Below are 21,442 nucleotides of genomic sequence, written 5' to 3'. Positions count from 1 at the left end.
TAGCCGTTTACCTTAGGCTTGGCTAGGACTCTTATTTTTTTTCTGGGCATTTTCCTCTTCGCTAGGGAAGTACACAATTAAACTGTCCTTTTCCCCCTGAGTTTTGGCGAATTTTATTTCGACTTCAATTCCATATTCAGTTTTTGGCTCCCATATAACCTTTTCACCCATCATGACCTTTTCAATTAGGCACCAGTCTCTTGCAACGAATCGATGTATATCCTTTGCTTGATCAAACTCGTAAGTAACATCAGAAGTACTTTTCAATTGATCGATGTGGACAGTGATCAATGTGTAACACCCAGGTTCCTCTTCCTGTTGTTGTTGCAACTGTTGCTGATACTGCTGTTGTTGCTGGAGTTGTTGCTGTTGCAACTGTTGTTGATGGAGTTGTTGCTGTTGTAGCTGTTGTTGCTGTAATTGCTTCTTTTGTTGTGGCTGTGGTTGATGTTGATGATTGTAATAATCAAGTGGCATTTGTTGAGGAAGTTGCTGCAGGGGCTGGAGTGGCTGCACTTGCTCCAGCTTCTCTTGAACTGGAGTAGAATCTTGAGCCAGTGATTGAAGTTGCTCAACTTGTTCCACATCTGGCCCATCGTCCACACTCTCAACAAAGTCACCTGGGAGAAACATGTAGGCCATTGGGTTTCCATCCTCTCCTGGCTTTACTAGCACTCTGTCAGGGTAATTTTCATTTGAAGAAGACCAAACGAGTTGTCCGTTGTGTACCACCCTCAGCACTCTGTAAGGGGGTATGCAGGTGAACTTTTCTCTCCTCTTTATGTGGTTAGCCTCGTACGTTACATATTCACTACTTCTCCTGTCCGTTAACTCGAGAATGATCAACTGAATCTGCAGCTCTCGTGGCTCCTGAGTCTCAATAGGTAGAGGTTCAGCAGTCTGAGCCATTTTGCTTTGCTGTGGCTGTTGAGTTTGTTCAATATACTGTATGAGCAGCCTTTCACCATCATCGAGATGCTCTGAATTTTTTGGTTGTTGGCCTCTAAATTCATTGGGTCGGCGTTCAACAACTGAATCTACAAGATCAATGTCAAAAAAATCAAGTGAACCGACTGAACTGTCTGAAGCAGCACCCTCTGAGTCATTTTTTACAAGATGATCAGTTTTTCGTACGCCGTCATTCAGGCTTGTAAAGCTTTCTGCTCTCCTCAATCCCATAATAAAATTAGATTCCATTTCTAATTCTTCATCGTCGTATAACCCTTTAAGTGGTGGCGTGTTGTCATTTAATATTAATACTTGCTCATTTTTGGCCTTTATTTCCATTTCTTCCCTCTTTTCGTCAACCCTATGCACAATTACCTTGTCATTGGGAGTTAACACAACTTTAACTGAGTATTCAGTGGGTCTCAGAGTATGCCATATAACCATTTGACTCCTTTTAATCATTTTGAACGTGTATGGAAGGAGTGGTGTGAAAACCACATTAACTCCTTCTTTTGAGCATGTGACCTGGTTTGTGCTCTCCTTCACGGAAATGTCCAGTGTTATGGGAATTCTTTTCCCTTGGGTACTTGCAGTTTCCAACTGTTGCCTCAAATCTGAGTAATCCTTTTTCAATCTTTCCAACTCTTCATTCATGTTCAAGATTAAATCAATCAGCTCATGGTGGGTGAATGGTATATCGTCGACATCTGTGGATACGCCACCCTCTGGTGCATGTGCACTCGGGTCCTCGACAGTAACAATACCTCTTTGTCTCTTAGCTCTGACAACTCTGTTTACACCATCAACAATTTGGATGGGTAATCGTTCAATTTGTCTACTCGATGAAGATATTGGAGTTCTCGTATCTGATGAGTCAATGAAGTCTATGTCGGAGATCAAGTGTTCGAGAGCATTTTTCTGAGGTTTAGGCTCCCTTTCCACGCCTCCATAGTCGTACGTGTGCCATCCTGTCGGAAAACTCCATGGGTCATTAGTGTTGTAGACCTCCTGGTCTATGAACTCTCCAAAGGTGTCCCATCCAATTCCAAAGCTGTAAAAGTCAGTTGAAATTGACTGTGGGACTTGATTTCGAGGGGATCCAGTAAGAGGCCAGACAGTTGAAAAGCCGTCCATGTCTACTGTACTGGATAGACAATTGACGTCTGTTTCATTTTCTTTAGTGTAGCTTGTCCAATCCCCTCTGAGTTTGAAAAATACTAAAGAGGAAGAGTCAAATCTTAAGGTTAACCTGCTTATATATTTCCCATAATTTAATTCGGTGGGATATCTGTTAGGAGTGGATCTGTGTTCGGGTGTCCATAAAACCTCATCGTCTACCTTAACCTTCACGCACTTTACTTTTGGCTTAAACTCAAAATGAATTGGGCCATCCAAAGTTTTGTTTAAAAAATGGCTGTGGTCCATTTCAATTATCTCATCAGGGTTTTTAGGGTGGAAAGTGTACATTTTTATTTCATCGATCAATGTGTGCCAATCATTATTCATGTCTCTCTCGCGAATCAAAATTCCATTGGGAAATACAAGAATTACTCTTGAACGGTTCTTATACTTTATTGCGGTTGGAAAGTAGTCATTCGTGGGACTTTCGAAACCAAATAAAGACCAACGTTTCCAAACTGTCTTAAAAGTGACGTTGATACGACGAAAGTCATTTTTGTCTGGCTTCTTTTCCACAAACCTAACTTCGTCGCATTCTACCCCTGGTTGGAACACAAACGAGTATTGGCTTCCCTCCTTTGTAGTTGTATATTGCGTGTCATTCAATTTAATAGTCTTGGTAATATCAAAAGGGTCAGTTGTGTAGAGTTTAATATCGCACTCAGAAATCCATTTATTAGTGTTGGCAGCTTTATCGTACTTCAAATATCCGTCGTAAAACTTCAACAGCAGCGAAGCGTTTGGCTCGTACAATATTGTTAGTGGGATTCTGTAGCCTCCGGCATACTTCCATATCGTGGAATTGTCCACTTCAACATTAGTACACTTAACTTCATCGTCAAACTCAACCTTGTAGAAATCACAGTTATTCTTGGTCCATTTGTAAACTTTGAATTGATTTATAGCATTTACATAGGCGATGCCTTCAGTCGTTATTTTTATGCTGCTTGGCAGTTCTACTGGAGGTTCCTCTTTGGTTTCATATGAATCCTCATCGCTGCTTTCATTATGATCAGAATTTTCAGGTGATTCTGCGGAAATACTTCCGTCAACAAACTCTAAATCATCTAGATTTGAAAATTCCTGCTGATCTAAGGATATACCTTGTGCCTGGGATTCTAACTCGGAGGCAGGCAGGGCTGGACTTGTCACCACTACACATTTAACTAAACTGAAATTATTTTGTGTTAATATGTATAAATTTATCAATAAAATTATGCCATAAATGTCCATTCATAGCTATATCATCTTCAGATGATATAAGAGCAGCAGCTTCTTGTACATGTGATGCTGAGCCTCTCAAATGCATGATTCTGGCCATTCGATACTATGATATGAAAACATACTACAGAATTACACAAGGCTAACTGTTTTAATTTTACGTTATGGGTGTGTGAAGCTGATTCGATTATACACATAAAATATTCGCTAAGTTTTCTGCCAGGTGACATGTATTTTTTACAGGAGCTGCTATACGCACTTTTATACTACTATCGTGTTTTTCCATCATATTTCAGCTCTCGTAAATTCTAAATTTACAACTTATTTTTTTATTAAAGCCTTTGTAATTATATAAATTCCAGGTGTTACTGGCCCTACATAAGATTCCACAAATCGTGACTTTTACTCACACATTTCTCTCAAACTTGTACACTCTACTTTTAATACCATTATTACTTTATGTTATGATTTATTTAAATATTAAAGAACTCACTAATTTTCGTTTAGACCATTTCCATTACTGCTGAGTAGTGAATTATGTATGAAATTAAGGTTCACAGTATATTAGTTTTTTTAACTCAAATCGTCGATTTAAGTTTAAAAATTTACACGTGTGTTATACTTGTGTGTCTTTTCTGGGCCATTTCGCCCATCAATACTTATGCTACATTTTACACAAAATTTTAAAACTTATCTTTGAATTATTTAGTGATTGCATCACACTAAATAAACCTGCCATTTCAGCTTCATCACTCAGTTCCACCCGCTGACCAACCTGAATCATCAGCTAAAGTTGTTATATCAATTTCTTCTCCAGATTGTGCTTTTTTTATTACCGGTACTCTTGTCAAATGTTTATCTGTTAATATAATTGATTGAAATAATTCAAAATTTTCTGTGGACGTTTCCGTTTCTTCGTACGTAACCTTAAGTTTAGTTCTGTCTATCTGGTCTGGAGATGGTCTAAGCCCAGGAACTCCTTTAGGTGTACTAACTTCTTGTTCAGTTTGTTCAATCATAGCAACTGGGTATGATGGACCTGGAAATGGTTTTAAATCTGTATATGCTGCTCTTTTCACTGTGAATATTCTTGTTTCTCCGTTGTACATTTTTATTTCAATTTCTGCTTCTCCGTTCGATCTGTAATATGTTACTTTGGAGGCGTATGTGCTTTCGTGATCCGTCTCCCACACTTTCAGCAGGCCGTACCTTACCCTTTTGAATCCAAAGTTGTTTTTGGCCACGTATGTGTCCATATCCCTGCTTATATAATAGTTGTAGTAGTAACTATTGTATCTCATTTTAACGTCTAGAAACAGTGACTTGAGTCTCTGATACCATGTGTCAGTGCCCTCCAGCTTGTTGTAACGTTTAAAGTCTCCGTTAAAGAGGATTACGCTTACTTCTTCGATTTCAGAATCTGCGTTTTTCCGAATTACAACCTTGTTAGAGCAGTTATTAAAATCATCGCTCTGGTAAATATTGACGTTTGCTATATCTATTCTTCCGAACAAGAATCCTGTTTTGGGAGTGAAGACCCTGTGATAAGTTTTGTCAACGCATTCGTATTGTGCATTATCTGTGGATGTTGAAGTTATATCTAGTGTGATTGACTCTAATGGGTCCCATTTCCCCGCAGAATTCTTTTGCAGAAGAACGTAAATGCCGTCGAAATCCATCATCAAGCTCGATCCGTCCTTTCTGTAATTTACTTGCTTAGGGTGCTTGCCTCCATATTTATTGGTATCATGGCTCCAGACATCTTGTCCTTCCAACTTGACAGACGTGGGCTTAATGTTTTCTTTAAAGACAAACTCATACTCATCTTTGTTATGGCTAAGATGGTAGTTGTTGCAGTGTATATTTACATTTTTGGAATTATCATCAGGATCAGCTCTCATGAGTTGTACATTAATGTGATTGGTCTGCCACTCTCCTTTCTCATCCTTGTGGTTAAACACTACCATGTGTTCGTAGTTCAATATCAACTTGCCCGTAGGCTTGTTGTATATCAATAGATTAGGATACTTATCACCATATTTATCTTGCACGTACTTCCACAGCTGGTGACCCTTGTGTTTAACATTTGTACACTGTACTCCTTCTTTAAGTTTAAAGTGGTAGTCTCTTCCTTCCTTTGTTATCTCATACTTGGTCATTGGTAACTCTATTGACTTTGTAGCGTCTTGTGGATTAGCTCCATGCAACTTAATGTCTAACTCTACTCCTTTCCAGTTGTCTTGTGCATCTTTATCGTATAGCAGAAAATAGTGTTCAAAATTTACAATTATCCTTGAATCCTTAAAATACACCGATGACGGATGTTCATTGTGATATACAATTGGGTCGTAACTCCATATGTTAACCCCTTTAAACATGACATTGTCGCATACACGTCCCTGGTTAAACTTGAATTCGAACTCCTCATAATCTTCAACCATATCATACTCTGGAAAGTCAAGTTCCTTCAGCTCCTCTGTTACAGGATCCATTGTATATAAGTGTATGTAAAATTCTTTGGCCTTGAATTTCTTTTCTGGTCCTCTGTAGCAATATACAAAGAATCCTTCAAAATCCATATATATTGATGAGCCATCCTTTTTGTACCTCAGTGTAAGTGGGTATTTATCTCCATGTGTATTTGGATCATGTTTCCACAGTTCTTCTCCCCTATGTTTAATCACTTCACATTTATTATCTAAATTAAATTTAAATACGTACTCTTTCTCATTAGGTGTGAGCTCATATGATTTTAGGTCTAATGCTTTCAAGCTGTTATCCTCGTTCTTCCCATACAGTTTAAAGTCAAATTGATGGCCATCATCCCATTTTTTATCTTCTTTTCTATAATATACTACAAATATATTTGGAAAATTAATCAAGATCCTATCAAACCAGTAGTATCTTAGGCCGTAAGGATATTGATCGCCATGTCTGGCGGAGTCGTGTTTCCACAACAACACCTCCTCTGCGATAAGTTTTGCTGAATTTGCTTGAAAGTATCTGTATACATATTTGTACACTGTACACTGAATACCATCATTAATGGAGATTTTATGTAAATCCTCACTGCGTTCCTCTGTATATTCTTTGTTTTTTAGTTGTTTCTTTTTATCAGGCTTGGAAGTGTCATTTTGATATAAACGGAAACCCGAGTCTTCGACGAATTTTTTGTTGGACTTAGTGAAGTGTCTGTATTTATCACCGAAGAAAATAGTGACATTATTCAAATTTTTACATGTACCAGTCCCGTCTCTGACAACTTTGGTTGCGTACTTATTAGGATCTGTGGTATTCCAAATACGAATATTTGAACCACAACAACCTGAACAGCCACCAACTTTGCCTACCACTGATGCGAATCCATAACCATTTTTAGCTGTGTATTTGGCAAAGCCATCTTTCTTAAGGCAATCATAACTAGATGTTGAATCCTTATCTTTAAGGTCAAGTTCAATGGCTTGTATTTCATCAGGTTTTTTAGGTTCTGTGATGGTTGCTGCTCCTTCACTAGTTCCTTTACTTTGATCTTGATCTAGAGTTACACTTGTTCCTTGACTTCCACTCTGGTCCTGATTCCCACCTGATTTTACACCTGAACCAGAAGTCCCATTAGGTGAACTAGAATCTCCTGTTGTACCCGAAGTTGGTGATGAATTGTTTGAATTGTTCCTATTCTTTTTTCTACTATGATGTGTGCCATTGGATGAAGTTGCTGAATTGGTTTGACGTGCTTTTAAATTACCATTGAGGTTACAATCGACAATATCTTGATGAAACAACAGGACAATCAAAAGGATCTTATAACAAATGATTAAGGTAATATTCATTTTATATATGAATACACAAACATAAAATTACGGAAATGAATATTTCCATAATGTGGACTCTACTTATATATGTGCTTCTAAGCGTTAAAAACGACAATGGTGGAATCCTAGGGAACCAGGTCTAACTGTATATATGTTTTTTTGATTCCACCGATTTTATGTTTAATAACACGCACATGAATATAGGATTACGTTTTCGACGCTTTTATGTGCATCCAGTTGCTACTTAGACAATTGTTCAGGATTTAAATCAATCATGGGGGATTTTGAACAAAATCTTTACTGATTTATCTATTATCTCGACTTTTTTATTCCCGTATGACATATTAACACTCGTCAAACATGGGTTAGACTCTGTGTATTTACGCATTTCATTTTACCACAGCCTTAATTTTAGTATTATATGTGGCACACATTACATTCCTTAATCATTAACGATTTCTATGGAATCTTAGTGCTCAATTAATGGAATTTGTCATAGTGGATATGAAAGCTGGACTCAAACTGCTTTAACATCTGAACTTTTTTTAATTATATTTTGTATGCCTTATGATGTGTTTACACCTGCCCGTGTGCCATTTTTGTTCAAACGAAATCCTTTTTCCCACCTCGAGATCATCAAAATTTACCTAAAAATCCATATGTAAGTAATATTTCAGATATATTAAGTAGAATCGTACTCTTTGTTCATTTTTCTTTTGACTTCGTTTTTATTCCAAATTATAATCAGTTCCTACTTATATCTAATTAAATTTAATTCCATAAAATTAAATTTTTATATCTAAGCCTGTGATAAATGAATAAAATATTTAATTTTTTTATAATAATTATCAACTTAGAAGTGGTTTAAATTCAGTGTGCTATTTATATTTATAATATGTTGATCTTCTAACCCCGTTATGAGATTAAAAGGTTTAAGTTGACCAAATAACGCCATTACTACAAGGAACTACTTTAAAATAACCTTAATTTCAGGTTAGGTTGCTAAAAAGTGATATAAATGTTTATGTCTGTTTAAATTGTTGTCATCTTTGTGTTGGTGATTACAACTATATCAATACTACATCAGAACTACATCAAATGCATAACATACAGTGGATCTTATTTAATTTTAGAAGGTTGTCATTTTTAGGATGATAAGAGTGTTTTAATTATGTAGAAGTGCTTAAATTGGGTTTTCCTTCTTGCTTATGATCGCTTGATTGAATAGCCATGGTGACTTGTCCTATAACATAATTTTCTGCTTTTTACCTAGATCAAAAATAGAGCCATTTTATGTCTGTGTATTTTGTGGTATATCATCACCTTACGTGTATACGATACAAATATGCCATAAGTACGTGTGTATATAAATTTTATAAAACATTAAAACTGCCTTTAAATCCTCAAATCTTCGTTTCCAGAGCTAATTGTCATACTCGCATTAAAAAGTGTTAAATCGTGTTATATCAACATTAAAAATTCTATTTTACATATCCTATTTTACAAATACTATTCTACTAATGCTTGCTTCAAGTTTATACATCTATTTTACTACAGCACCTACAAGTGCAGTACAACTAGCCTCTCTAAACTCGATTTGAGGATTTACCTCACTGCCCTCGTATTACCTTCGAGCCCATGAAGTCCCACTTCACGCCCCAAATTGACCTGCGGAAGGTCAGCTGTAGTCCGTTGAACATGTCTATGGTGATCACCTTCTCTCCTAACCCAAGGTTCTTGACGAAGACTCTGCGCGCGAAGTAGAGCGGGTCCTCCGTGCTCCACACCTTCTTGTCATGGCGGAAGAACTGGTACTCCGACTCCAGCCAGGCAACCTCCTTGATCGCGTAGCCCTCCTTGACTGTGCACATCATGGTTTTGTTTTCTATGTCCGTCTCGAACTCGTAAGTGGCGAACCTGCTCTGAGTGCTAAGGTTGAGCACGAAGGGCAGCTTTTTGGTGTTGTCGACGGTGTGGTCGAACATAAAGTCCAGCCACTTCTTGCCGACCCTCTTGAACGTCTTCGTCGATCCGTCCAGTAGTTTAAGCGTGAGCATGTCCTCCGTGACGTCGTGCTCCACTCGTTCGCAGAACTGCGTGGGATCTCCAGAGTCCCATATTGGAGCGACCTGGCCCAGGTACGTGTCCGACGACGAGTCCATGACTGCGCTGATTACGTAGCCCTCGCCAGGCCTGAAGGTGTACACGTTTCCCTCCTTCGTGTACTCTGACATGAAGGTGTTAAACTTGCGTGCGATATCGACTTGTATTAGTTTCTTCAGGAGTACCGCGCTGTCGACCTTGCCTTCGTCGTCGAACTTGGCGACCTTGTGCTCGAGCCTCAAGCTTGATATTGGGGCCCCCTTGACCTTGGGGAAGTCGTGGCGCGTCCAGTTGTCGTTGTCGTCTCTGTCAAAGAGGACGTAGTTCCCGTTGTTTGAGTAAATCAGGACGTGGTGAAATCCAAACTGCTCGACTCTGTACGCGAACTCTTCGGGGGTTTCCGTTTCCCATATATCTAGGGTCGCTAGCGGGTGCGGATTTAAGATGCTGACTTTGTTGAAAATATGAGGTGTGGTTGGCGTGTAAATGTGGTTTGAGACGTGCGTATCATACTTGAAAACGTCAGTCCTTTTCGTAAAGTCCAAGAACAGGCGCGCTGGATCCTTGGAGTATACAAATTCGCCGCTTTTATAAGTAGAGGGGACCACTGTTGGTTTCTCTGGAGTGTGTTGTGGTTCCGCAACACTGTCAATTAAATCTGATCTATATATAGGTTCCGTATCTTTATCCGGCTCGGGTTTAGGTGGCGGAACCGAAACTCTAATCCTAGGCTCCGGTCTCAGTGTCCGTTTATGTGGCATTACTCGGTCGGAATCAAGGTGCACTATTCTTTCCCTTGAGTCGCTTAAATGGGTATGTATTGGCTTAAAAAACGACTCGGGATCAGATTGGGCGTGTCGCATAGTTTCTTCAGTCCTCCGGGGACTGAAAAATTCCGTCGCGTCGGTTCCAGAGCCTGGTAGTTGAAAGGTATCTCTAACTCTGGAAGTGTGATCGGGTTCTAATAATGGCTCGGGTTCTGACTCCGGTATTTGTGGCTGGGTCTGACTTGGAACATCCCCGGGGAATTGCAGACGCAGTGCAGGCTCTCCGTTTGCGTCTAGAAAAATCAGCACCCTCTCCGGGTAAACGCCATTTTCACACTCCCACATCACCTTACCCTTCCTTGTAACGTCGTGTATTAAATATCCTTTGTTAGGTGTGAAGGTGTGAGTGCGATGCTTCTCGTCGTACTCGTAGTCAATTTCCTCTGTGCTCTTCTTGTTTTTTACTTCGAGAGTTACTAGCTTGGGTTTGGTCGATTCCGTTTTTGGCTCTGGGATAGGCGGCGTTACTGAACCAATCTTTCTTTGTATGTCTTTTAGTATTGACCGTATATGCTGAATATCTATTCCTCCTGCTGATTCTGACTCCGGTCCTAATTCAGCCTTCAGTTTCTCCTCAGGTTTCATTTCCCGTCCTGGACCCATTTCATAATACGATTCTGGGTCCTGAAATGTTTGCGGTCCAGTGGATGGTTGATATAGTCTGTTTAAAAGTGGGTAGTAAACTGATTGTCTACGTTTGGGCTTCGGCGGGATACTTTCATGTAGTTTTTCATACTTCGATTCAGATTCACGTCCTTCCACTGTTTCATAGTCCTTTACTGGCTCTGGGAGGAAAGTGGCGCATATTTTTGGTGCATCCGTTGGAAAATATATCCTGAAAACTTTCTTACCCTTTTCATCCCTGCCTACGAAGACTTGGTTGGAGTAACAGTTGCCATAATCCTTGGAATCCCATAATACTGAGTCTTGGAAGGTTACCTTTTCAATTAGGTGCCCTGGTTCTGCGATAAAGGTGTGACTTAGTTTATAAAATTTGTATTCATATCTATACTGATCGTTACTTCTTTGCTTTGTAACGTCTACTGTGATTAACTTCGGTGTTGATTTATTTTTATTTTGTGTGATTTTGTGATTTTCGGCCTTGTATTCTATTCCTTTTGCAAAATTCCTTCCATTTTGTAGCAATAAATATATTAGGGCGAATATTGCAGATATGCAGAGGTTCATTCATAACTTTTTACTCCTCTGATATCGACAATATTTATACTAGACTATAAAAGTTGAAATCATCTTTAATAAAGCTCTATGCTTTGGAATCCTTTTATGTCTGGGGCATTTTTTAACTATTTTTATTTATTTTTTTTTAATACTATTATAACTGATTTATGATATAATTTACTTACTAATTTGTATTAATATAAATTTTAATTATTTTTTTTTATATTTTATCCCTATTATCCTATTTTTTAACTCAGATTTACCATTCTCTACTCAATTCCTGATGTGCAAATTTGTTAATATAAAATTTTCAATTTTTTTTAATTGCTTTAAAAATATACATTTAACTCATATACATAGATATATATATGATTTTGTACAATTTATTCTCAACTTACTTTCCGTGCTTCTTCAACTACTCAACTCCTCAAATACATACCTAGCTCTTATTTTTTTAAATATAACTTATACATTACTTAACAAATTATATTTTAATAATATATATATATATATATTATATACCGTCACATATACATATCTACGTCACGCTTATGTGTACATACTTCCCATAATCATATCTAGACAGTGTATATATTTTATAAAGTTATATTAGTTATTTTGGGCTGTTTTCAAAAACAGATACACAACGACAGTCGTTGTTTAAACAAATCTTAAAGCTTTTAGTTGCACCCTTATAGAGGCCGTGCATCTAACAATCACGTTTGAGAGCTCGTTATGCTACTTTACATTAAGTCTAACATCCTTAACACCATAGAACTCAACATGATTAATGTTCCTTTATTAAATCGTGATGTGTCCAGAGGTATCAGTGCGTGACAGGAATCTTTGAAGATGAAATATCTATATACATTACTCGTCCTTATCAACTCCCCTTTAATTGTAAATATCATCTGCTTAACCTTGATTGAATATTCCTGGAAATCGGTTCCATATGATCAAACGGCTGATATTTAAATAAATGCGATTGGTTTTATGATAAATTTCTATAAACAATTGTGTCATGAGGTGGCTCCTGCATTAGTAGTGGTAGCAGAACTATCAGTTCCTGTTGTGGGTGCTGCAGATCCTGTTCCATCTGCTGGAGTAGAACCAGATGATCCTGTTCCATTCACATTAGCGGCACTATCTGTTGATGATGCATTCGATGTTGATTGAGCGGGTGTTGTTGCAGATGTACGAGCACCTGCATTAGCACCTGCATTGGCTTCTGATGCTTGTCCAGCACTACCTGTCATGGGGGTTGTGCCAGCACTTGCTAAATTCATAGTTGAAGTGGCTAATCCAGATGAACTAGATAAGTTTGTAGTTGAGGATGAAGTCGGTGTAGTTGACAAGTTGGCAGTAGACGCACCCATTGCTCCCATGCCAGTTAGGTTTGTAGTTGATGGTGTCGTAGATGAAGATGCTGATAAACCAGATGTACCTGTGGATGCTGCTTGATGTGCTGGTGCGCCTGCAGAACCTTCTGCTTTCCATCCCACAGCTGTCTCCTCAAATACCTTCTTTGATACAGCTGTTCCCACACCGTAGTGAAGTGTGATTTTTCTTGTTGCTCCCATTGCATCAAAGTCAACTCTACTTGCGAAGTTAAGTTCATTTTGGGTTTCACATACAGTCTTGAATGTCGTTCCCTGCTTTGCAATAACCTTGTTAAATTTGAAACCTTCATTTGCCTTGAATGACTTGACTCCGTTTGTATCAATAGAAATTGTGTAAGAATAAGTCTCCTCTGAACTAAACACATTCACAGACGCTGCTGTCACCGTGCTTGGGTCAACGAACACCCAATTTGCTGCTGCTGATTCCTTGACGTACTTCAGTACCGATCTATCTATGAAATGTAATGTCATATCCATCATGTTATCGATATATTCCTTCATTTCAACCTTAACTGCATAATCAATTAAGCTTTGCGTCCTCCAAACATCCATGTCTTCATGTTTAACAGATTTAAATGCCTTTCCATCTTTAGCTTCATAAGTATATCTTTTCTCAGAACTGTCTGCATTAAATTTATAATCATTATTTGTAAAGTCAGATTTCTTTACAATCAAATCCACGGCACTTAATTCCATTTTCTTTGCTTCTTGCCATTTGCCGTCACTATCCTTCTCATAAAGAATTAAGAATTTGTCAAAGTTTAATAAAATTTTTAATGTTTTCCTATTGTATCTCAAAGAAGAGGGATAACTGGAATCTGACTTCATGAGGTAAAAGTCCCATACAGAAGCTCCAGCACAACTGACGTCATCTGCATTTTTTCCCTTGTTGAATAATAATGTAACAATATCACCCTGTTCCTTTACATCATAGTCAGCAGTTGAACTAGGGAGTTGTGCTAAATCAACCTTTAAACCGGTTCTTGCAAAGCTGTGCCCATGCCATCCTGTTGGGAATTCAGCTGCAAGCTGATATGCAGTGATTGCATCATCTCCAGCCGACCTGGGTATGTGAGCACCGGCATGTGCAGAATGAGACACTGCTGAAGCTGCAGCGCCGGCTGCTGTGGCCATTGACCCACCTGTTGAGAGTGCTGCAATGAACGCGTCAAGCTTTGCGTTCATTCTTGCATGGTCGAGACGCAATATTGCAAGTTCTGAATAAACTCTGTCGACCTTGTGATGTAATAGCTCGATTTTATCTCCTTGAAATTCACCTTGTTTCACTTGGTGCGCACCATCCACTAGGTGTGCAGCGAAACCTGTATCTGCTGCCACCTTCACATCTGCTGGAATATGCGCATGGGTGAACGCAGGCTGTGCCTTTGCTTTGGGAGGTCTCTGCACAACTTCCACTGAAGTTACATATTGTTTCTTTGGAGGTGCTGGTGGTTGTGCATCCACCACTTCAAACTCTTCTGCAGGTGCAGGAACATGTGCGGCTGGTGGAGCTGCAAATGCGGGTGCTGCGGGTGCTGCGGTTGCTACTGGGGCTGCTGGTACTGCTGTTGATACTGATGCTGGAGGCGCAGCTGCTCCTCCTGCTTGCCTCCTCTGAACTTCAGCTGTCAGTTGACTAATTTCATTGTTCATCTCTTGGGCCATTTTTTGAAGTTGAGCCATCAAATCAGCTTTAGCATTTTGCCGTCCTGATACTGGTGCTGCAGGAGCTCCTGCTGTTTTCTTTACTTCTGTTGTTGACACCGCGTATTTAGGTTGGGTCGGTGCTTGGAATGATATTGGAGCTGCTGCTTGTGCTGCAGTGACTTTTGGTGCTGAGCTATGAACTATGTGCGCCGTTGAAGTCTTTGATGGTGATCTCTTCTGTTCTACTACAATAATTCCATCATCCTTATCCCCATCCTCCTCCTGTGATGTTTCACCTAATGGTATGTCCAATGTTTTACCACCACCAGATTCAGCAGCAACTGGAATTGCTTTGACTTTATGTGGAGTAGCAGCCGTTTTAGCAGCAGCTGCGGCTTTAGCCTTAATCTTGGCTGGTTGATCATTTGTAATCTTTCCACCTTCTACATCGGAATCCTCACCTTCACCTTCATCATCAGAGGCATCTTCACCGTCATTTACATCAAAAGCAGGGTCTCCTGGATACAAAATCTTGGCCTTGGGTTTACCTTTCTCATCTAGTGCAAATGCTATTCTGTCAGCATATACCCTATCCTTGGCTTGCCATAAAGTTTGCCCACCTGATGTAATTTGTTTGATCAGAAATCCTGATTTACAAGTATATATTGAACGTTTCTTCTTTTTATTTTCTTCAAAAGTAACTTGGTTTGTTGATCTCTTAGAATCAATGTTAACTACAATAGGAGTTCCCGAACCACTATTTGCGGAAGCATACTCGACGAAAGTGAATATATCGAGTTGTGACAGTAAAATGATTATTAATATTGTACAACTATATATTGATTTCATTTTTAATTTATTTTTACTATTTACAACAGGTTTATTGCGTTAACATTATCAGTTATTGTTATATTCACAATGTAAGATTCAATGTACTTTCTTTTGTACTATTACTTATGGACCTAACTAGACAAAACATATAATGCCCGGATTCTATGCGATTCCAAAGTTTTACATGTTACAAAAATATTGACAATCATATTAGTCAGCCCCTTGTACTAATAATAATGGTTGGTATGGCCCATTTCCACTAAGGTATTTCTCTCGAAATTGTCATGGGGCTAATGCTCTACACTGTCTAACATCGACACATCTTCTATCTGATTATGGCGTTTTTTTGCTTTTGATGCATGCTATTTTCTCTTATAATCGTATTTTTATCAGTTGAGTATTTTTTGTTTATTTTAATTTAACATATCTTAGCTTTAGTCGTATTATTAATATTATTGACAATCTTCTTTGCTCAATTTGACTCATTATTTGCTCACTTTATAATGTATTAATTATATTAACATAACATATTTATTTATATTTTAACCTCTGAGCCTTCTATACCTCATAAGGTTATTATACTCCAAAATCGTAATGGTGTGTTAATTTTTTTACACATTTTATCCAAAATCCATTTTTGACCTTAACGTGCCAAATTTATAATTCAGAGTTAATGGTAGGTTATATATAACATATAACTTAATTTAAAACTTATAATTGATAATTGAATTATAAAGTTTTGACCATTTTTTGGATTCCATATGTTATCTCACATGTATATTCAACTTTATTGTTATTTTAATTTGACAAACTAATTTGTATAATTACTATACTAATTGGGATCCAAATATACAATGTTTATTATATGTTTAATATGTAATGTTTAATTATCATGCTTATCACATATCAAGTACCACGCACCTTTAAATTTACGTGCCCTTAATCTCTGTATTTAATAAAAATAAACTAAAGTGCTACCAATAACTGCTAGCTGTATGAGATGGAATCCTGATGGGGTGTAGGTGTGTAATAGCTTCTCGTTGGTCCTTTATTCTGACACTTTTGACTCATTTTCCCTTATATTTTTGTAAATAATTGTAAATATTAACATCCGTAGTGGTTTATTTAATGAAATGTCCAAAGAGGTGGAAGGATTATCAATAATCGTGCCAACTTATAACGAAAAGGACAATATCGCATTTCTTCTATACTTAATTAAGCGATACCTCTTTCCTCTGTATCTTTTACTCACTGTTTAGATAACTTTGGAATCTTATGTAGTTATATTATCTGCTAAATAATTGGTAGCTTCTAATTTTGAATAACTTCTTGTTAACGCCCTTTATCAGGAATTTGTTTGTTAAATAACTACTAGATATCATTAAAAACTAACTGTGATTTTACTCTATTTTACTAAGTATTTGCCTACCCTATAAATAATTGATACTGATTAACACTTAATACAGCAATATCGACTATGAAATAATAGTGGTCGACGATAACAGTCCCGACGGCACCGCCGACGTGGTTGCGAAGCTCAAAGAACTCTTGGATTTGCCCCTTAAGCTTGTGAAACGGCCTGGGAAGCTGGGACTCGGCAGCTCCTACATCGAGGGCGTGAAGCATTCCATTTACCCATTGGTGCTCATAATGGATGCTGATCTTTCTCACCACCCCAAGTATATACCCGAGATGGTTTACAAATATCGCAAATTTGGTTTCGACGTCGTCAGTGGCACTCGATACGGCAGGGGTGGCGGCGCTTCCAACTGGCCCTTGAGCCGCATATTAATCAGCAAGACTCTCAACTTTGTGTGCAGATTTTTATTCAGGCCCAGGTTTACAGATCTTACAGGTTCCACGCAGTTAATTAAACCATATATTACTGACATATGTGTAAATTCGTTAATTTTAGATATCTGTTTTAAAAACCATCAAACCCTCTTTATTTCTTTATAAACTGCTTATAATATTTAGTATTATAAGTTATCACTTAATGTGTTTTTTGTTAAATTAAACTTCTAGGAAGCTACAGACTTTACAGAAAGGAACTTCTCAACTCTGTAATTGACAAGATATACAACAAGGGTATCTTTCCGTTTTATTCCTAATCTCTACTCGCTAACTATTCACCAATTACTGTGACTACAACGCCATCTTAACTATTATTGGCGATTTTAATTATGTTAAACAGGCTTCCTATTCCAAATTGAGATGGCTCTCAGATGTGACAGGACTAATGCCACCGTTGGAGAGGTGCCAATTGTGTTCGTCGAGAGGATATACGGGTCATCCAAGTTTGGTACGTATCAGCGTATCAATATGTTCACGTTTATTTGATACATTCAACTCTTTTTCGGCCGTATGCCATATTTTGCACTCATAGATTCATGTTTAATCCCTTTTGCACTAACTTATTTTCAGGGCTTTCTGAGATTAAAAGGTCTGTTCTTGGCCTTTTGAAACTCATGTGGGAATTTTAATTTATTTACGGCTTTATATAAATTTTATGTGCTTCCTTTATCTTCTACGCTGCTTATTACTATGTTTGTCTCTTCTGTTATACCTATATATACACATACACACCTATACTCTTACTATACCTATATATATACAAACATTAACACACCTACGTACTTACTATACTTATACTACTGTATACTTATACACTCACACATATACACACCTACACACTCACACATATACACATACATTAAGACACTCACACATATACACATACATTAAGACACTCACACATATACACATACATTAAGACACTCACACATATACACACTTTACTTATACTACTCTATACTCATGTGTATATACTATTATACATACTATCATCTACCTATACTATTTTACATACTAACATGTATGTATGTGTATAGTAGTATATGTATGTACATATGTATATCATATCATGCTCCATACATTATAGCAACTACCTGCTACCATTAGTCACACATCAAGTATAAACACTACTAACACATATGTTTAACACATAAAACGGTTTAAATCCACATTATGGAACGTATTTAATTGCGTTGCCTTTCGTATCGTGGTCGAAAAGCTCATTGAAGCAGTTGTACACTTTCTTCAGATTTTCCAGGTCTATTCGACATTTCTGAACATTAAATTAGAAGCCTTATGCATTCACTCTTTTTTGCCGCCAGTACTCAATATTGGCCCAGCCATGTGGGACGTGGTATCAGTGGAAGGCATGTATCAATTTAAGGCCACTCACCTTAAACGGAAGCACTATTGTTTTCGAGTCATTCAACACGATCAGCAGGTAGAATACTATCTCCTGCATCAGAAACGCCTACACTCGCATCATCAGTTGTGCATCCACTGTCCGTCGTACTGATAGCTCCACCAGTAAGCGGACAACCATGCGCAGTTACAATTACGTATTACCGCTGTCTACTTCATACCTCGTTGATCAAAAGGTGCTGCACGCTCTGTATTGGAATGCTGTTGAAATTTTTAAAATTTCCCAGCGTCTTCGACTCTATTTGCAGTCCAAAGTTTTCCAACATCATCAGCCTCTCTGCATAACATCAGTGATACTAATTAACTAGTCCTGCATCACTTAAATACACACAACGGCGCCTTTGCCTTAACTACCTGTTGCCGCTAACTTAGTAGTACCATACTATTAACTATACTATTACTCATAATATAAATTATGTTATCAGCTTTCTCAAGTTACGCTTCTAATTAAGAGTGTTGTACACATATCGGCTAATATACTCTACACTGAATATTTGTGAAGCACCTTCGACTACGTAACTTTTGCACACGAAGTAGTCCACCAGCAATACCACTAACAGATACTTCAGTGTTTTTCTCAGCGCCAACAACTAATTTATCGTCACTCTTACACTTATGCGACTAGTAACTATTTAGCGCACACAGATTCCACTTTAGAGACTAACTGCCGTACTTAGCTACTATATAACTTGATAGGAAACATAGTATGGTAGCGTGACTATCTATGGCCATACCACTAGTATTGATATTATGTTTGCTGCCAGCGCCAGCTTCAGGACCGTTTTGCCTTCACGCTTCGACGTGAACAGGTACCCGTCAGGCAGTTTAAGGGCGTAGAACCTATCAACCGACATTACGCGTGCTGCGCTGTGTGATTTGCGTCAAATAACCATAGTGTTTGCCTAGTAATCCTAAGCTATCGTTACACATTAATGCTGCTAACTCTAAATAGTACCATCACATGAAGCAGCTTCTCTCTAAACGCATTAATTTCCCACAATTCCTTTCAAAATCTCATTTAACAGCAGAATAAACACAAATGGCCCTTATTGGTGCCAAATATTTAAAATATACCTTAATTTTACCTTGTCAACAGCACCACAAAGATTCCTTCTCTTATGAAGCCTTTTCGTCACTAAAATCATTTAACATTAATTTGAATGAGCTTATTTTAGTGTAAAATATTACCCTTTTTTGGTTTTTATCCATTAAAGATCATGAGTTTAAACTTTTTTTAAAAATAGACAGTGCAGTGTGTAGTGTGCGTTTTCCTCGTTTCCTATCTGATCGTTTCTTCTCCGCAGTGCACTTTTTTTATTTATTTGTATATTATTCAGTCTATTCTTTTTAAAATTGTTTAATGTGTTAGTTTACTTTAAATAATGCAATTTTCTTTACTATGGCTAATCAGTGTGTCGATATGGTCGAGGTAACTTTCGTGTTTAATTTTATAATTATGCTCTGGTTACTTATTTATTTACTAACTATCTTTTGCTACTAAAATATTTATATTTTGAGCAAATTAAAAGTTTTGTTATCTGCGAGGAAAAAAATTGCTGTTCCTCCGGGTTAACACTTATTTTTATGCTGAGAAACTTTTTTGCTGCTTCTCTCTCTGCCCTCTAATTATCTCCATTGTTTCTTCTCTACTCCCTTTGGCTATAATTTGTTTTCAGGCTTACTTGGACCAGCTTCGTGAGGAGGGCTGCAAGTTAATTCAGTGGTCTGACGACCTCAAACATCAGCTGCCTCCAAACTCTGTCACGCCTCCCAACTCTGGCACATCTCCCTGCAGCAAAGGCCTTACTTCGCCTGCCGGCCACCAAAACTCCCTTTCCCCCTTTCCCAACCCTGCTGTTGGCAGTTCAAGCCCTATGCAGGCTGACTTGTCCTTCCCTGGTGGCAGCAATACTCCTGCTCACAGCGTCAGGAACTTTAACCAGTTTCAGCTCAACTCTCTCGACACTTCTCAACTTGCCAAGGAGTTTCCTCACTTATCTGGTAACGGCGACGCTCACCGTCTCCTCATGATTCTCTACAACAACTACAGGTTCGTGTTGAAGAAGTACGAGGAGCTGAATGAGCAGAAGCTTTCCTACATTGAGGGTCTTCGTGAGTACCAGTACAAGCTCGACAACTCCAACTACCTCATTCAGCTTCAGCGCAGTCAGCTTTCCAGTCTCACTAACTTGGCTCCCACTTATTCTGACTTGGCTTCCAACAGTGGCGCTGTAGCTGCTGGCTGGCTCAACAAGGAGCATAATCTGCTCAACCGTGAGCGTGAGCTTCTTCGACTCAAGGAGGAGGATCTCAAGAGCAGGGAGGAGGAGCTTTCTTCCAAGGAACAGGATCTCAGGAGCAAGGAGGAGGATCTCACGAGCAGGGAGTCCAACCTGGCTTCCCGTGAAGAGGCTCTAGCTGCCAAACAACTTGAAGTTAGTGGCAAGGAACATGAGCTGTTTTCCATGCAGGATTCCCTGTCTTCCATGGAACAGGAACTTACTTCTAAGCGGGAGTCTCTAGCTGAGAGGGAGTCCAACCTTGCTGCCAAGGAGGCTGAGTTGTTTCAGAGGGAGGCACTGCTTTCTAAGAACGAGGGGCTTCTTTCTGAGGGCCAGGAGCTTTTAAAGTCTAGACACGACCCCCTTATTGCCTCTGACCTTCCTCAAGGCAACAAGCCATCTTATGTTCCTGGGAGGGACAAGTCTATTTTCGTCGAGGAGCGTGGCCAAGTGGCCTTTACTGCCTCTAGGCCCAATGCTAACCATGGTCACACCGATATTTCAAATGCTAACAGTGGTCAGACCGATATTTCAAATGCTAACAGTAGTAACACCCATACTACTGATAAAGGTAACTTGCCATATACAGCGTATTTGATGTTGACCAGTTATTCCAGTTGATAGTTGATAATGGTTTAGTAGGGGTTCAAAGCACCGCCGCTGCTGCCGCTAACACTCTTGAAGACGAGGAGTAAGTTACTTTTTCTCATTTTCGTTTCTTAGAATCGACAACGAGG

The 21,442-nt window shown here is 38.6% G+C and overlaps 6 protein-coding genes across 6 annotated transcripts; 2 read left to right on the top strand and 4 right to left on the bottom strand.

Moving 5' to 3' along the window:
* Nucleotides 1–12: 12 nt before the first annotated feature.
* TOT_020000857 (uncharacterized protein) lies at nucleotides 13–7,178 on the bottom strand (the record flags this gene model as incomplete). The annotated part of the gene is made up of 3 exons (XM_009692608.1): nucleotides 13–375; nucleotides 517–3,127; nucleotides 4,252–7,178. The coding sequence occupies 3 exons, from the start codon at nucleotides 7,176–7,178 to the stop codon at nucleotides 13–15; spliced, it is 5,901 nt and encodes a 1,966-aa protein (XP_009690903.1).
* Nucleotides 7,179–8,770: 1,592 nt separating this feature from the next.
* Nucleotides 8,771–11,278, bottom strand: TOT_020000856 (uncharacterized protein; the record flags this gene model as incomplete). Its single annotated transcript, XM_009692607.1, has 2 exons — nucleotides 8,771–9,235; nucleotides 9,290–11,278. 2 exons carry the CDS (start codon nucleotides 11,276–11,278, stop codon nucleotides 8,771–8,773), a joined length of 2,454 nt encoding a protein of 817 aa, XP_009690902.1.
* A 1,010-nt stretch (nucleotides 11,279–12,288) lies between these two features.
* TOT_020000855 (uncharacterized protein) lies at nucleotides 12,289–15,165 on the bottom strand (the record flags this gene model as incomplete). The annotated part of the gene is made up of 1 exon (XM_009692606.1): nucleotides 12,289–15,165. One exon carries the CDS (start codon nucleotides 15,163–15,165, stop codon nucleotides 12,289–12,291), a length of 2,877 nt encoding a protein of 958 aa, XP_009690901.1.
* A 1,115-nt stretch (nucleotides 15,166–16,280) lies between these two features.
* TOT_020000854 (dolichol phosphate mannose synthase) lies at nucleotides 16,281–17,630 on the top strand (the record flags this gene model as incomplete). Its single annotated transcript, XM_009692605.1, has 5 exons — nucleotides 16,281–16,384; nucleotides 16,614–17,002; nucleotides 17,173–17,235; nucleotides 17,342–17,453; nucleotides 17,534–17,630. 5 exons carry the CDS (start codon nucleotides 16,281–16,283, stop codon nucleotides 17,628–17,630), a joined length of 765 nt encoding a protein of 254 aa, XP_009690900.1.
* Nucleotides 17,631–18,172: 542 nt separating this feature from the next.
* Nucleotides 18,173–19,277, bottom strand: TOT_020000853 (conserved hypothetical protein; the record flags this gene model as incomplete). The annotated part of the gene is made up of 5 exons (XM_009692604.1): nucleotides 18,173–18,274; nucleotides 18,395–18,472; nucleotides 18,585–18,700; nucleotides 18,929–19,013; nucleotides 19,158–19,277. The coding sequence occupies 5 exons, from the start codon at nucleotides 19,275–19,277 to the stop codon at nucleotides 18,173–18,175; spliced, it is 501 nt and encodes a 166-aa protein (XP_009690899.1).
* A 545-nt stretch (nucleotides 19,278–19,822) lies between these two features.
* TOT_020000852 (conserved hypothetical protein) lies at nucleotides 19,823–21,400 on the top strand (the record flags this gene model as incomplete). The annotated part of the gene is given in 3 exon segments (XM_009692603.1): nucleotides 19,823–19,852; nucleotides 20,100–21,312; nucleotides 21,330–21,400. 3 exon segments carry the CDS (start codon nucleotides 19,823–19,825, stop codon nucleotides 21,398–21,400), a joined length of 1,314 nt encoding a protein of 437 aa, XP_009690898.1.
* Between the last annotated feature and the right edge of the window lie 42 nt (nucleotides 21,401–21,442).

This window comes from Theileria orientalis, chromosome 2 (assembly GCF_000740895.1).
Source record: "Theileria orientalis strain Shintoku DNA, chromosome 2, complete genome".
NCBI lineage: Eukaryota > Apicomplexa > Aconoidasida > Piroplasmida > Theileriidae > Theileria > Theileria orientalis.
The sequence above is the reverse complement of the archived record's forward strand: the minus strand, read 5'-3'. Positions and strand labels throughout refer to the sequence as shown.